This window comes from Solea solea, chromosome 3 (assembly GCF_958295425.1).
Source record: "Solea solea chromosome 3, fSolSol10.1, whole genome shotgun sequence".
NCBI classification, from domain to species: domain Eukaryota; kingdom Metazoa; phylum Chordata; class Actinopteri; order Pleuronectiformes; family Soleidae; genus Solea; species Solea solea.
In genome coordinates this window covers 11,560,746-11,575,508 of record NC_081136.1, presented here as the reverse complement: position 1 = coordinate 11,575,508, position 14,763 = coordinate 11,560,746, and the positions used below count along the sequence as shown (strand labels likewise).

At 40.7% G+C, this 14,763-nt stretch overlaps 4 protein-coding genes across 5 annotated transcripts; 1 reads left to right on the top strand and 3 right to left on the bottom strand.

The window, feature by feature from the left end:
• Window positions 1–399: 399 nt before the first annotated feature.
• On the bottom strand, window positions 400–4,392 carry LOC131455734 (uncharacterized). Of its 2 annotated transcripts, none has more exons than XM_058623498.1 (11): window positions 4,082–4,392; window positions 3,890–3,995; window positions 3,684–3,805; window positions 3,341–3,411; window positions 3,134–3,259; window positions 2,819–2,914; window positions 2,598–2,729; window positions 2,373–2,501; window positions 1,682–1,719; window positions 1,552–1,592; window positions 400–1,457 (listed from the first exon to the last, which is right to left on the bottom strand). In XM_058623498.1, exons 1-11 carry the CDS (start codon window positions 4,134–4,136, stop codon window positions 607–609), a joined length of 1,767 nt encoding a protein of 588 aa, XP_058479481.1. In that variant the 5' UTR covers window positions 4,137–4,392; the 3' UTR covers window positions 400–606. The 2 variants fall into 2 exon arrangements, with proteins under 2 accessions (XP_058479481.1, XP_058479482.1); XM_058623499.1 differs by having other exon boundaries at window positions 400–1,454.
• A 294-nt stretch (window positions 4,393–4,686) lies between these two features.
• On the bottom strand, window positions 4,687–9,724 carry LOC131455732 (trichohyalin-like). Its single transcript, XM_058623497.1, has 11 exons — window positions 9,617–9,724; window positions 9,425–9,530; window positions 9,206–9,327; window positions 9,005–9,075; window positions 8,741–8,866; window positions 8,329–8,424; window positions 8,112–8,243; window positions 7,897–8,025; window positions 7,756–7,793; window positions 7,181–7,221; window positions 4,687–7,071 (listed from the first exon to the last, which is right to left on the bottom strand). The coding sequence occupies exons 1-11, from the start codon at window positions 9,645–9,647 to the stop codon at window positions 5,258–5,260; spliced, it is 2,706 nt and encodes a 901-aa protein (XP_058479480.1). The 5' UTR covers window positions 9,648–9,724; the 3' UTR covers window positions 4,687–5,257.
• Window positions 9,725–10,197: 473 nt separating this feature from the next.
• zgc:194655 (uncharacterized protein LOC794380 homolog) lies at window positions 10,198–11,650 on the bottom strand. The gene is made up of 2 exons (XM_058624269.1): window positions 11,471–11,650; window positions 10,198–10,781 (listed from the first exon to the last, which is right to left on the bottom strand). The coding sequence occupies exons 1-2, from the start codon at window positions 11,613–11,615 to the stop codon at window positions 10,648–10,650; spliced, it is 279 nt and encodes a 92-aa protein (XP_058480252.1). The 5' UTR covers window positions 11,616–11,650; the 3' UTR covers window positions 10,198–10,647.
• A 3-nt stretch (window positions 11,651–11,653) lies between these two features.
• LOC131456188 (uncharacterized) lies at window positions 11,654–14,630 on the top strand. The gene is made up of 4 exons (XM_058624268.1): window positions 11,654–12,018; window positions 12,181–12,281; window positions 13,231–13,404; window positions 13,816–14,630. Exons 1-4 carry the CDS (start codon window positions 11,940–11,942, stop codon window positions 14,299–14,301), a joined length of 840 nt encoding a protein of 279 aa, XP_058480251.1. The 5' UTR covers window positions 11,654–11,939; the 3' UTR covers window positions 14,302–14,630.
• Window positions 14,631–14,763: the final 133 nt, after the last annotated feature.

The window sequence follows — 14,763 nt, the reverse complement described above, 5'->3', positions numbered from 1 at the left end:
AGTAATACTGGAGAACTATATGGAACATTAAAGGTTAGTTCTGCTCAAAGCTCAGTACTGATGTGAGTAAATTCATACGGTAAAATACTCCTTATCAAAATCCTCAAAAGCATTTTTTACTGTACAAAACATGCATCACATTGAAGGTATATCTGCTCAGTCTTATTCTGTTTTCTCTTTATCTTTGGCTTTAATATTGTGTTTTAAAGGTTGCTCCATTAGGAGGTCCACGTAGGTTTTATGTTGTTTTTCCTGCTCATTTATTTTTTCCCTAATATTTGTATCCCTCCAATATGTGATTTTCTTTCAAGTATTACATGAACGTACTGCTTCTTAATTATATAAACGAATCAATGAAAAAAATGAATTAAACAAGAATTTTTCACCTTTGAAAACCAGACTTTAATCATTATTTATTATTATGAAGGGTGACAAAGGTAAATAACAAAGCATCACGGGTTTGGATCAGATAGCAAAAAAATTTAAAGCGTCTGTGTAATTTACTTAATTTATTTAAGTGTAAAATAAGGAAACATGCAATTATTTATATGGTTTACATAGTTTACACATTTGCAGTCCATTATCACATAGGATGAAGCGAGAACTTCATCTTCGGCTGTCTTTGTCTGCATTTTTCTGCTGCATTTTTTTCCTTTTTCTACGCAAAAAACTGAAACACCCATCAAATCTTTTCCACCACCATGAGCTCTTCTTTCCAATTATCACTTTACGTGCTTTTTTTGTACAAGGAACCATTCCTGGATCATTCACGTTCAGTTCAGCAAACTGTATTTCAAAGGCGTCCTTTTCATCTTCTTGCTTAGGATTGATAATTTTTCTTTTTTTACTTTGTGCAGTTTCCTCATCTTCTCTCTTTTGTTCCTTCTCTCCCTTAACCTCCCTCCGCTCCTCTATCTTGTTTTTGGGCAACATTTTGCTGCCTCCCTGTTTACCCTGTGGGTAATTTGTGGACATGTTTTGTTGTCTGTGACCTGACCTTTCTTCTATATGACCGTCATGATAGCTGTCATATTTTTTTGAATGCCTTGATTTAATAGCAGAAGTCTTTGCGCCTGTGCCATGTTTAACATCACCTCTCTTTATGTCCTCATGAACAGTTTGAATCTCAGAACCTTGTCTGTTTTTCCATTGACCTGCTTCCTCACGGTCTAATCCTGGTTTGTTTTGATGCTTTTCATCCCTGACAGAATATCTTGCGGAGAACGTTCTCTTCCTACTTGGCTCATCACCTTCACTCCTTTTCTTCCTTTCTAGACTGGCATGTCTTGTCTTATCTCCTTTTCTTTTAACTACTTCATGTCCAGGTTCTACAAGGAACAATACTGTCTTCTCTTCCATTCCTTTCTCATCATACTTTGGTTTGATGTTGGCATTGCGTCCAGTATCAGATGGGTGACCTTTATTGGTGAACATTTGTCTGGTGTCTTGCATATCTGCTGCACATAACAGACAAAAAAATAAACATATTAATAAAGATAAATTCATTCATACGAGTAATGAGTACGCATGATAGAAATCTGTGCCACTTACTAGTCTTTTTCCTGTAAAAAAGAAGATACGCATTGTGGTACCTATTGGGAGAAAAGTGGAAAGAATGAGATGCAATGTTCATGTGCAGCAGCATGTGTTGTAAGAAAGAAAAGAAGGAATGCAAACCTACTTCTCAGTTTTATCAGTCTGGAATGGCTGGTAGTCAAGCTGTTGATGAAAAATAATAACTAGCTATTAGATGATAGACCAACACCACACAAAACTAAAATGCACTATTATCTACTCATTCAATTGAGGGATAGGTGCCGTTTCTGAGAGCACAAAACGGGAGTTTCAGTGTGGCAGCCAAGTGAAATACAATTGAAGCAAATGATGATACTTCATGAAAATGAAAATGATGCTTTTTACATTCTTCAAATGTTAAAAAAAAAAGTCTATGCAAATATTCCAAGACAGGAACCTGTCAGGGCCACATGAGGATGCAGTTTGCAAGTTCTCCCCATGGCTCTCTTACAGTTCAAACATGCAGAGGTTAACCGGACACTTAATTGACCTTGTTGTTATGTGGCCCTGTGATGGACTGGCAACCTGTCCTGGCCTTTCACCCTATGTCGGCTGGGATTGGCTCCAGGTCCCCCCATGATCCTCATATGGAGGATAAAGTGGCAGACAATGAGTGAGTGCACCCAACAATGGAGGACATCGCATCACCATGACTTTCACAAAATGAGAAGCTCTTGTTACATAGTTTTCGACAAACACTGTTCTGATAACCTCCAACAGCTACCTCCAGCACCAGGCATCAGGCCTGCCCACTGTCAAGCATCAACTCAAAGTGTACATGTGGGTCCAAGTCTCACCAATTTGACACTGTTATCATCGAAGTTGTACCATCTCTCATCATCCTGGGATTTGACCGTTGCTGTGTAATGTCCACTTCTAAGATCACCAAAGTGCTCCACAACTGCAAACAACTCATACATCTGATTCTGGTCGCCAAATGGAAAAATAATTAGAAATTAGTGTCAGGAATGAAGCGAATGTGCTATGATAACATGCTAAGATGTAAAATATACGGTGTATACCTTTGGAATCTGGAGGGCGAAGGGAACATCCACAGCACAGTCATATTTAACATGACTCCTGCAACTGTAGTCATAGTCAAACCTCTTCAGCAGCAATGTCAAAACCTCTGGATGATGCTTCATTTGACAATTCTGAGGGAAACAAACAGGCACCCGATAACAGTTATCAAGTATTCACATGGTCAATGCAAAATCAGACATATTTTTTTCACATGACTCACAATTGTCGCATCAGATTTGGAATCACACTTGTCACAGTACATTTGGTTTTCGCCGTTGAAATGTGAGGTTTGGAAGTATTGATCAATAGAATCCACCTAAGGTGAGAACAAGAAACATTTACTGTACCAAGGAACAGAAGTAGGGACACACATTACTGACCATTCACAAGCAACCAATCTGACAATAACAGTTTGGAAGTTTTGTACAGTAGAGGGCAGTACAGCAGCATGTATCTGTGCACCCGAACACCCAACTTTGTGGAAACTATGCTTCACATTGTCTGTATAGTAAGAATTACTCGGTCAGATCCTCACCACACTGCAGTTTTTCCTGTTGGAATCAACTAATTCAAGAGGAAGATGCCAAAAATGTCCATTTGTGTTTGTCTTTTTGGCACATTTGGAACACCGGGTCTTGTGAGTCAATTCTCCGTGGAAGATCTGCAAACACAAACATGCAGATACTGATGAGCAAGTGTCACTTGTTCATGAGACTTACGGCAAGAATGATGATGTCTTTACCTGTGAGGCGTCACGACTGGTCAGACTTAAAATCTTCTCAAAGTACTCAGCAGCATCCTGCTCTTCATACGCTGAGCAGGAGCAAAAAGAAGAAATGTTTATCATTAAAGGTTTTATCTATGGTTCTTATAGTTTTAGAGTAAAGGATATGAATCACACAATGTTATTAAATGACAATACTCAATATGACAACTTCCTGCCATGCGTGTGTTATTTAATTAATATTAAGTAAAAAGGCTGGGAGCCATGAGAGTGATTTATTGGATGTATGTGTTAACAAGTACTTCAACAGATGTACCTAATAAAGTGGCTGGTGAGCGTATGTGCCAGTATAATACTGTACCTTTGTCGATGCCCAGCTTGCGTTTGATTTTAGAGGTATTGGCACATCGTTGCTTTAAGTCATCAAACAAGGCTTTCAGTCCATGGTCAATATGTTCGTTTTCAGAGTTTCTACTCGCATACCTAAATGAAATTCACACATAAGGTCCATCCCAGATATAAAGGAATTTCACACCAACAAGTTATGAGTTGGACTTTGTGACAAACCTTTCCACAGCTTCTCTGAAGGGTCTGGTCATGAACAACACCTGCAGCACGCTGTTCAAATAACACGTCGCTCCTTGGTTGAGCAAACCGTGATACTTTACACGAGCTGTTCAATAGAGATTTTAATCAAATGCCTGTAAATTCCATCGATATTTCACTTCATTATGACCAGGTTAAGAAAGTGTATCTTACCTGATCGTCCGGAACTGCCACTGGCAAAGTGTTTATCTATTTGTAAGTCAGACATTTCGATCCTTCATCAGTCCACATCCACATCGTCTGATGCATCGAGTCACACAAACAGGTTTCTCTCCCCTGCATGGCCCTTGCAATACTTTCTCTTTCACTTGCCCGCCATTCACTGGAATGCTGCACTCATGGTCACATGACTTACAAGAAACCTGAATACTGCTGCCCTGGTTGTGAAAATAAATTCACCAGTTGTCAAAACAACTTTCCTATATTGTACTTAAGCAGTTTTGTGAGACAACTTGTATCAGATGCGCAGCCCCTTCGTTTATGCTGTGAAATGTGTATTATTATTGTGTTGGTCATAGACCGAAGGTCAAGTGTGTTACAGGACAGGTAAAGTACTTTGTGGATAAAGTAAAGGTACAGTTAAAGGTACTTTAGGGGTGAGCGGAGGACACCTCTGTTTATTATGATCTGCAGTCTCACACACTGGACCTTTAAAACATTCCAATCGATGTTGCAGGTTTAGGAACTCATTCTATGTATGTTTATATAAATATTTGTAAATTATTCTAGGAAATGTAGAAAGAAACACGGAAGAAATCTTATGGCAAGACACAAATATAAAGAAACAGTTTTCAATGATCCCCCACACAGTTTTATTCTTTAAAAAATAAATGAAAGTCCCTAATGGTTTATGGTAAATAACGACACAATCTATTGGTTTCAAAGAAAAGAAAATGTAATTTGCCTGTAAGCAACATGGAGAGCAACAGCTCTAGTTTGGAGCAGTTACATACAAAAGAACACATTCAAAGTTAAAGTATCCACAGCATACAAATGTTTACATTTGAATTTCCACACAATATTTTTTTATCTTAAACTACACCTTAACTTACATTGAGCGTTAACCCCTAAGAATAAAACGGACAGAGATATTGTCTTTGTAAAATCTGTTTTAACTGGATCAATCAAACCAAAGAGAGAGAGAGAGAGGGGGAGGGAGGGAGGGAGGGAGGGAGGAGAGAGATTGACAAAGACATTCTCAGAGAACATTAACCAAATAGGGTCAAAGGTCCAGGACAGTGTATTATCTGCATAAACCTGCATTATTGCTCAGTACACTAAACACTACAAGTACAATCATGATCGCAGCAGTGATAGATAACATTTGCATCAGTCTTGTTCTGTTTGGGTTTCTTCAGTTTCTCCTACTCTTTCCATTCTTATGGTTTCGCTCTTACTTATTTGATTACCACCAGGTGTTTTCCTAGTTTCCTCCTCAATTATCTTCAAATATATTCCTGATCCACCTCCACCCTCTGTGACTTCTTTACATCCAGATTTTTCTTTTGGCTTCGAATCCCCCTGTGTCGTCTTTTCCTCTGCACTAACGGATTCATGTTTTGTATTGGAAACACTGATTTGCTGCTCTGGTTTGTTCAGTTTAAAATCATCCACTTCTCTCTCGTTCTCATCTTCCAAACTTGCACTTAAGCCACGTTTGGTTGTAGATGTTTCTTTTCTTTGTGCTGGTTCATCCTCTCTTCTACTTTGTTCCTTACCTCGGTTTCTATCCCTCCTCTCCTGTCTCTGCTGCTCATGTCTGTCAGACAACCTGTCCTCTTCTGATCTTTTCTGCCGTTCACTGTCACCAACTCCTGCTATATACTGAAGACCCTGATAGCAGAGATCATACTTTGTCAAGAGAGGTTTACTCGCTGTTGTTTGTCTATCACCTTCAGTCATTCCTTCCTGGTCGTCTTCATCATCTAGTTCCCTCTTTTCCAGAGCTCGCCTTTTATCCTCAATAACAGAAGGATAGCAGAGATCATATCTGGAAAAGTATTGTCTTTTCCTAAGTGTTTGTCGATGTGCTCCAGTCTGTCTATCTCTGTCATCTTTAACCTCTATTTCTCCCTTCTCCTTGTCCACCATTTGGACAAGGTTTTCTAAAGAGGACTTTTCCTTTGTTTCCTCCCCATCACCTTGACTTGATTCAACCCTGGACATCTTCAGATTCAATACTCCCCTCTGTACTTCTCTCATCTCATCTTCTTCGCAAACAGGCTCAGGTCTTGCAAGCCTGTGGCTGGTTTCCAGTTTTACATCATCTGTTTGTGCGCTGCTAAAGTCCTGATCCTCTCCTACCTGCTCATCAGCTTCTTCATCATCCTTCAATATGTTCACCTCCTTTTGCTTTAAAGCTTCTAGATCAGATTCAGGCGAGTGACTGCTCTCATCATTCGAGTCCTGATCCTTTACTCTCTCTTCACTCATCTCATCTCCTTTGTTACGATGATGGTGTGTTGCACTCCTGTCACTGGAATCGGCTTTAAACTCACGATTTGTGTCTAGTCTCTTATGTATACCTCCACTGTTCCCTGTATCACCAACATCCTGATCCTCTATTCTACTCTGTTCTACCTGCTCATCAGCTCCCGTGTGTCCTCCGTCCTCACTATCCTTCAGTGCGTTCCCCTCGTTTTGCTTTTGTTTTTCAGTGTGAGCATCTAGAACAGAACCCTCTCCTCTCTTCTCCCTCGTCTTATCGTCTTTGTTAAGATGGTCATGCCTGTCACTGGTTTCTGGTATATGATATTTCCCTGCCTCACCAAAGTCCTGATCCTTTACTCTGTCTTTAAGCTGATTGTTTGTGAGGAACAGTTCTCTCTGTGCTGCCTGCTCCTCAGCTTCTGTCTGACCTCCTTCCTGATCATCTTTTACTACATCCTCCTTATCTTGCATTGGTTTTTCAGCTAGAGGATAACCGCACAAGTGATTGCTTTGCTGCCTGGCTCCATCATCCTGATCTTCTACTCTCTTTTTAGGTCGATCTATACCCATGGAGATGTCCTCTGCAGTTCTATCATCACCCACTTCTATTCCCTTCTCCCCCTCCTCTCCATCCGTAACCGCAGTCTCGTCTCTTGTCACAGGTGGTGAACCGTTATTGATGATTCCACGAGTACACGTTTCTGCATCATGGGCTGAAAGATAGGATTGAAATGAATTCAAGCAAAGCACAGCCACTTAATGATTTGATGCTATTATTCCCGTAACTTGTGAATAAGAATAATGACAATACACATCGCTCACTTTTTGTTTTCTTGTAAAAAAGGAGATAAACACTGGAGGAGCTAGAGGGAGAAATGTGAAAAGAAATAAACGTCATTTCTGCATAATATACAGTTTGTCTTTCACAAAAGGGGCTTTCGGCTGCTTTTTTCCCCATTACTATGCATTTTCATTTTCACCAACTATATAAACACACCTGGGCAAAAAGTACTCAAAATGTTTAAAATTTGATTGAATTTGTGAAATTTGGAAATGCGTCACAGTCCAAAATTCTCTTGGCTCGTGTTTTTATGAACAAAAAGACTTCTGCACAGTTGTTGCTACTTTATATCACTAATAAAAATATAAAACTTATTTTTAAAGCCTGAATATATGACCTATAAACATCCCCTCAGGATGTCCATATAAGGAGTTCCAAGGGTGAACAATGAAAGGCAGTAAAACCATAAAAACATCTCTAACTGAGTTAAAAGCCAAAGATAAAGAAATGTGTTTTTAAGAGAGGACTTAAAGCAGGTCAGACAGAGACTAATGCAAAGACATAATTAAGAAATAAGGAGATGTACATTTGGATAAAAAGAATGATTAAAACTCACTTCCCAATGATATTACCCTGGAATGGCGGGCAGCTAATCTGTGTAATGAAAAAAGAGACATACTGTGAAGAATCACTCTTTTTAAGCAGTCTGATTTTTGAAGAAATAACATTGATGTGTACAGTGCGTGTACATCCTCACCAGTGTGACGCTGGCATCATCGAGGTAATACCATCTCTCATCATCCGGTGATTTGACTGTTGCCCTGTAATGTCCACTTCTAAGATCACCAAAGTGGTCCACAATTGCATACAACTTATAGGTCTGATTCTGAAAGAAATGAACAAATGGCAAGAATTGGAGTCAGGAGTAAGAAATAAGGTGTGCCGAGGTGAAACATAAAGCACACGACATACCTCTGGGATCTGTAGGATGAAGGGAATATCCACAGCGCGGTCGTTTTTGACATACCTCATGTAAGAGTAGTTAAAATCAAACCTCTTCAGCAGCAGCGTCAAAACCTCTGGATGATGCTTCATTACACATTTCTGAGTGAAACACACACACAGGCACCACGGTGATACGAGTCCCTTTCATGACAAAACATTAGAACCACGTTTTCCAATCACTCACAGTGGTGGCATCACATTTGGCATCACACGGGTCACAGTACATCTGGTCTTCTCCGTCGAAATGTGAGGTTCGGAAATATTGCTCAACCCCATCCACCTTAAAAAAAACCATGACAGTGTTTTGGACCAGTGCTCGTCAAGGCAATCATCTTGATATGTATGCTATGTTTAAATCTCATGGAGTCATTATGAATGAGGGCCAAGGGTTTCAACTGCAAGGTCAAGGGTTTGATTCCCTCCTTAGTCTACATGCCGATGAGCTGGGCTTGCAGATTGACCCCACATTGCTCCTGGAAGTGTGTGAATGGGAATGAAAGATTGCGCCGTGTGAGTACTAAGGGTTAAAGGTTTGTGAAACACTGGTCTCGTTCAAAACAAGAGAAACCTGCTGTGAAGTTCTGTTAGATCCTCACCACACTATAGTCTTCACTGTAGGAATCTGGCAATTCAAGAGGAAGATGCCAGAAATGTCCATCGGCATCGCTGCACGTGTGACATTCAGAACATGTGGTCTTGTGTGTGCACTCTCCATGGAAAACCTGCAAAACACAAACATACTTACAGACCAAGTGTTACTTTTTCATGCAGGTCACGTGTTCATATCAAAACTGAGTGGAGTTCAGCCTGTGCCTTTTCCATGAGTCCCCAAAGCCCCTTAAAAAACCTTTGGTCTTTACCTGTGATGCATCAGGATTGGTCAGAGATAAAATCTTCTCAAAATACTCAGCAGCATCGCGTTGTTCATTCACTGAATGCAGGGAAGAAGTAAAAGAAGAAATACAGATTATTAAAATCTCTTCCCATGGATCTGAAATGATAAGTTTGACACTTATAACGCACAGGAAGCAGATGTGAATAACAGGAATAAAAGTATGTACCATTGTTGATGCCCAGCTTGTTTGTGATTTTATAGGTGTATGCTTCCCTTTGCTGTAACTCATCAAACAAGTCTTTGAGTTGCTCGTCAATCCACTCAGATTTAGGGTTTTCACACGTGTGCCTGAACAAAAATCCCATGTCAGGTCCATCACTGACATATATGGGCATTGTACTTTCATTTCAAACAAATACAGTATGAGTTGGACTTTGTCACAAACCTTTCCACGGCTTCTCTGAAGTCTCTGGTCATGAACAACACCTGCAGCACGCTGTTCAGATAACACGTTGATCCTTGGTTTAACAAACCATGAGGCTGTGCAGGAGCTGTTAAAAAGAGATTCTTAGGAAGTGCTTGTGAGTTGCACAAATGTCTCACACATGAGAGGTTCAGAACTTGCGTGGTATCTTACCCGGAGGTCGACTGCAGTCCCTGTTGTCCATTTGGATCCTTTGTCCGTCCACGTCCACACATGGAGCTGCAGTTTGACTCTGTCGCACCTTGTACCGTCAAACTTTACAGAGCAGATTCTTGGGAAACGTTTGCAGCTGTCTCTCTCCCTCACACACACACACACACACAACTTCTCACATACTTTCACTTTCACTTGTGGAGCATGCCCCATTATTTAACAAGGAACAAGGAAATTCAATTTTATAATAAATATTAAAACTAGAACTACTTAAAAACCATCATAAAAATACATCTGCAGTATAATTCGGCAACTGAGTGGAATTCTGAGTCAAAATTATACTCGGCATAAGCACAAAAGAAAGAAATATCTAGCAGTGATATACAGAAGACTATATATGATATAAAACATTTTTAATTTACACACACACACACTTACACACTTACATAGAAACTTCCCATAACCTTAACCCAACACCAATTCAAATCTTAGGTCTAAACTTAACCAGTTCCTCAGGAATGAGGTTCTGCCTCATTAGGACCTGTTTTTGGTCCTGACAAGTAAACACAGTAAACACACACTTACATGTCTTGATGTCATGTTTATTTGCCTGTGATAATGCAAATATTTATTTACGTCAAAGATTATTCTACATGCATTTTGTTTCCAATGATTGTTTTTTAAAAGAACAAACAAACATATTTATATCTTTATTGCAACAGCCCTGGTTCTCTTTAATATACATCGATTATTTGAATGAAAGATGCTTTTTTGACTGTATATGACCCTCTGATTAACATGCCGTTGTCAGGAGACATAAGAAACTTAAACATGAGGCATTAGAGAGAACATTATTTTAATGTGTCAACAACAGTTGGATTTTTTTTTTAACATATTTAAAGGCAACATGGGAAAAAAAGGAAAAAGTCACATTAGCATGCCAGCATAAAACATCCCATTAAGGTTAAACATTCGTAAACAGTAGAGGAGGCAACGGTGATGGTGTCGGGCGAGATGGTGTTGGTTGTTGGTCAGGCAGTCAGTCCTCCAGGAACCTTCAACACCACATGGATAATGGACTGGTGCTGGATCCCATAAGAGGATAGGAGACTGTCGTCAACCTCCAGGTACGAGTCTGCGAAGAGCATCCGCAGCTGCTCCTCTCCTGCAAACACAGATCAAACCCAAAGGAATGAATCACTGAATCACATGGACTCCTGAACAGTTTTTTATGTGCCCTTTAAAAAGAACCAAACTCTTAAAGCCCTGGTATACTTCCCTGCCAAAAGTACATATTAAGGGGTTAATGGCGCCAGTTGGGTTAAGAATGTCCAACTCAGAAAGTCAGAGCAACCCTGACATAAGACTCCAAGAGGGCCGCCATAAATACCAACACTGACACTTTCACTGCAAAGTTGTATCCATGGACATGTTGAATTGTTTGCACAATCAACACCGAGCTGAAGCTGACTTTAAATAAATTGCATTCAACATTTTGCAAATCACATCTGCCAAAAATTCGATATATTGCCCCAAAGTGTTCAACTGCGCTCTTTAGTGCCAATAAAGGTCATTCTGTCCTACTTTGTAGAATTTAAGCTTATAGTCGAGTTGGGATATTCGTTTTTCGACTTATTGAGCAGCATTCAGAGGAAAAGTAGGTCGGTATTGTGCGCGTGTGACTTTCACCCTATTATCTGGACTTCGATCTATGACTTTATTTATGCGTTGCTTTACGTTTAGTAAATAAACAAAGTTTGTTTCCCCATCACTGCACTAAATCCGAGGTTATTCTGCTGATACAAACAACATTCTATCATCATTGGTGTATTTATTTTTAGTGGGTTTTTTTACCTGCTGACGGAGGAAGTCTCTGCGCAATCTTCTCTTTCAGCTGCAGGACCGTCATTTTCTGCATCTGCTCCTCGGTGTTGCACAGGTCAACGACCATCTTCCTCCCTCGTACCCCATCAACCGTCACTTGGTAGATTTTCCCCATGTTGTGCTTCTTATCTTCTTTCTGTGTGTGTGTGTGTGTGTGTGTGCAGTGGAACGGGGCGTAATGACACCTGAGGGCGTTGAGGACAGCTGAAGTATACTGAGGCGAATAGGTTTCCACTGCCCAAAAGAGAAAAAAAACAAACGCCTTCAACGCGTCCAGCTGATTTCTTGTAAATTGTTGGACGAAAGCGAAAGTAGAAATTTCGTAAAGTAGACGGATTCGTTTGGGATGAGTCAGTAAAGAGCAGTCAGACCCAGGCAATAGTCCCAGTCCTCACCAAAGCTCAAACTGAGAAGAAGAAGTCAGAGGATCTGACACAAAATGACAGACGAGAAAAGATATGACCCCAAAGACACGACTCTGAAGTTCGTCAACAGGCCTGATGATCTGGATCCACTGCGTAAGAACTACGTTTCTTTCATAGCTATTTGCACGATATTTTTTTTTTTTTTTTTTTTATAAACAAAGCTAATTTATTAGACTTCATGCACTTCAGTGATGTCGCGTCATCATCAGACCTTATGGCTGTGATGAGTTCAATGTCCACTCTTGTTGTTTTCAGCCCCAGAAGATGGAGACGAGTGTCTCAGAGCAGAAATGTCCTGTGGACACGCAGTCACTCCAGAGTCACTGACAGGCTGGTGTCGCAGCCTGCTCGATCAGGTACCTCACACAAACTCACTCTGCTGGTTTTTACCAATATAGTAAAATGTACAAAAGTTCTTTTTTGTTTGTTTGTTTCATAAAATGTAAAGGGAAGGTTATAAAATGATTATAGACAAGCAAATACGTGTGGGGAGGACAGACTACTGGCTATCTCATGAAACAAAAAAAAAATACATTATAGTTTGCTGATTTAAAAAGAGATCTGACCATAACTGTACAAGGGCGGAGCCAACTAATTTACCTCAATTTACCACGTGCCATCCCACACTACACACAGGAAATTGTCAATGTTTGCAACATTGTTTATTTTCTGTTGTTTGTGCATGACTTTCTTTTAAAAATCATTAATTCAGCCTGTAAAGAGACGAGAATTACAATTGGTCAGTCATAATCCTCTTACTTGAAAACCTTTTTTTTGGCCATTCCTGTTATAGTTTGTTACCCACATGCTATGAACCGCACAGTTGGTGTAGTGGTTAGCACTCTTGCCTTTGCAGCAAGAAGACCCGGGTTTGTGACCCGGTCGGAGCACGGGCCTTCTGCATGGAGTTTGCATGTTCTGCCCGTGTGTGCTCTGGGAGTAAATTGAACACTCTAAATTGACCGTCGGTGTGAGTGTGACACTGGATGGTTGAATGTCTCTATTGGCGTATTTCCAACGGCTCGACTCTCCTCGGCACAGCACGGTTAAGTTGCGTTTCCACTAGCATAGTACCTGGTACCTATGTGACCTTGTGATGGACCGTCGATCTGTCCAGGGTGTTCCCCGCCTATCGCCCTATGTCAGCTGAGATTGGCACAGCGCCCCGTGACCCCCATGTGGAGGGTAAAGCGGTAGAAGATGGATGGATGAATAGACTACAACGTTGTCTAAAAATGTGGTGGTGAAATCCAAGTCATAAACTCTTGCACATAGCAACGATACCTGACTGATGTTTACTTTCAGGGCCAGTACAAATTCAGGTGCCCGGCTTTGAAGGACGGCACCGAGCAGCAGTGCAATGCTCTGTGGCCTTACCAAGAGGTTCGCAGACTGGCAGTGCTGACCATGGAAGAGATGCAGTACTTTGAGGAGCACATGGCTCATCTGGCTGCCAGTGAATACTGTGAATTCAAAACAGTGAGTATCTTGGGCAACATCCACATTGTTCGCTTTAAGAAATGCATCTATTCTGTGTTTAAGCCCCCAGAAAACAAAACAGGAGTTTAAAAAAGCTGCTCCAAATCTCCATAGCCGTATTTGAGCAAAAATGGAGACCTCTGGAACACATTCACTTCCTGATTGGTTCTAATCAGCTGTGAATGAAAAGCTCAGTTAAACTTGGATTCAGAGTCACCTCAATGTTGGTCGAAATTATACATCCTTGTTCCAGTTTTATCCAACTTCCTATTTACAGTGGCATGATATACATTCTTAGGTATGTTAGTATAAATATCAATTACATCTAAAAGACTGTTTTTATCTGCAAAGCTTTCAAATGAAAACACTGCAGTATGGATGTGGCCTAACTGAATGATTCCCTTCCGTCAGTGTCCTGGGTGTAAAACCAACATTGAGAGAGAGGACCTCACAAACCTCAATGTGGAGTGCACGATCTGTCAGGCAGACAAGAAGCCATACCAGTTCTGCTGGCAGTGTCTGAAGACGTGGAAAGGTCGAGCTCCACGCTCTGACCGCTGCGACAACGACGGCTGCGTCAACCACGACCTCGAGATTCTCAAGAACTGCAAGGACACCGCGCTTTCTGAGGTGCAGGGGGTCGAGAAGTGTCCCTCCATCCGGGCCTGTCCCACCTGTGGCCAGCGCGTGGAGCACGACAAGACAGGCTGCAAGAACATCATCTGTCCCCGTTGTCAGGTGGAGTTCTGCTTCGTGTGTCTGAAGCTCACTGAGGAGTGTCTGCTGACAAGCTCCTACTTCATCCCGTGCTCTGACGGCGTGGCGCCCAGACAAACGTTGATACCTGTGTGGCACAGAAACCTAGAGGAAACATGCATACGCTTCTTCTTATCTTAGCTCATACTGTTTTAGAATTTAGTTCCAATACCATAGTTAGATTCTTGTAGAATAAAACAAACAAAAAAAAGAACCCTTCATCTTTGTCATCCTCTGGCAGAGTAAATATGTCTTGCTCCTTTGTTTGTTGTTGGTGTTTAATGTCAGTTGGCATCTGTAATCTTGCATTTCTGCCTTTTTCTTATGCTGTTGTGTAATCACTTGATTTTATAGTTGCTGTTGAAGGTTTTTCAAGTGAATGCTCAATGACGGTTAATCAATAACTGCGGTATAACTTAATAAAGGCTTAATATACACAAATACAGACTGTTTATTTGGTGTCTCACCCATAACGGTTCATGTACAGCAGGTGTTTAATAAAGTTGAATATAAAATAAATACTATAAACAGCATGGACATGTAGTGACATTACAGTGTTGTGTTTGACATGAAAAACCTGCTAATCAAAAGTCCAGGACAGTG

Coding starts and splice junctions, on each gene's coding strand:
- LOC131456188 (XM_058624268.1), top strand. CDS start 11,940: ATGACAGACGAGAAAAGATATGACCCCAAAGACACGACTCTGAAGTTC. Junction 12,282..13,230: donor GTCGCAGCCTGCTCGATCAG/GTACCTCACACA, acceptor GTTTACTTTCAG/GGCCAGTACAAATTCAGGTG. Junction 13,405..13,815: donor AATACTGTGAATTCAAAACA/GTGAGTATCTTG, acceptor CCCTTCCGTCAG/TGTCCTGGGTGTAAAACCAA.
- LOC131455732 (XM_058623497.1), bottom strand. CDS start 9,647: ATGGACAACAGGGACTGCAGTCGACCTCCGG. Junction 9,531..9,616: donor GGACTGCAGTCGACCTCCGG/GTAAGATACCAC, acceptor TCTTTTTAACAG/CTCCTGCACAGCCTCATGGT. Junction 8,867..9,004: donor CCAATCCTGATGCATCACAG/GTAAAGACCAAA, acceptor TGTGTTTTGCAG/GTTTTCCATGGAGAGTGCAC.
- zgc:194655 (XM_058624269.1), bottom strand. CDS start 11,615: ATGGGGAAAATCTACCAAGTGACGGTTGATGGGGTACGAGGGAGGAAG. Junction 10,782..11,470: donor GAGACTTCCTCCGTCAGCAG/GTAAAAAAACCC, acceptor CTGTGTTTGCAG/GAGAGGAGCAGCTGCGGATG.
- LOC131455734 (XM_058623498.1), bottom strand. CDS start 4,136: ATGTCTGACTTACAAATAGATAAACACTTTGCCAGTGGCAGTTCCGGA. Junction 3,806..3,889: donor TTCAGAGAAGCTGTGGAAAG/GTTTGTCACAAA, acceptor AATTTCATTTAG/GTATGCGAGTAGAAACTCTG. Junction 2,915..3,133: donor ACAGGAAAAACTGCAGTGTG/GTGAGGATCTGA, acceptor TTCTCACCTTAG/GTGGATTCTATTGATCAATA.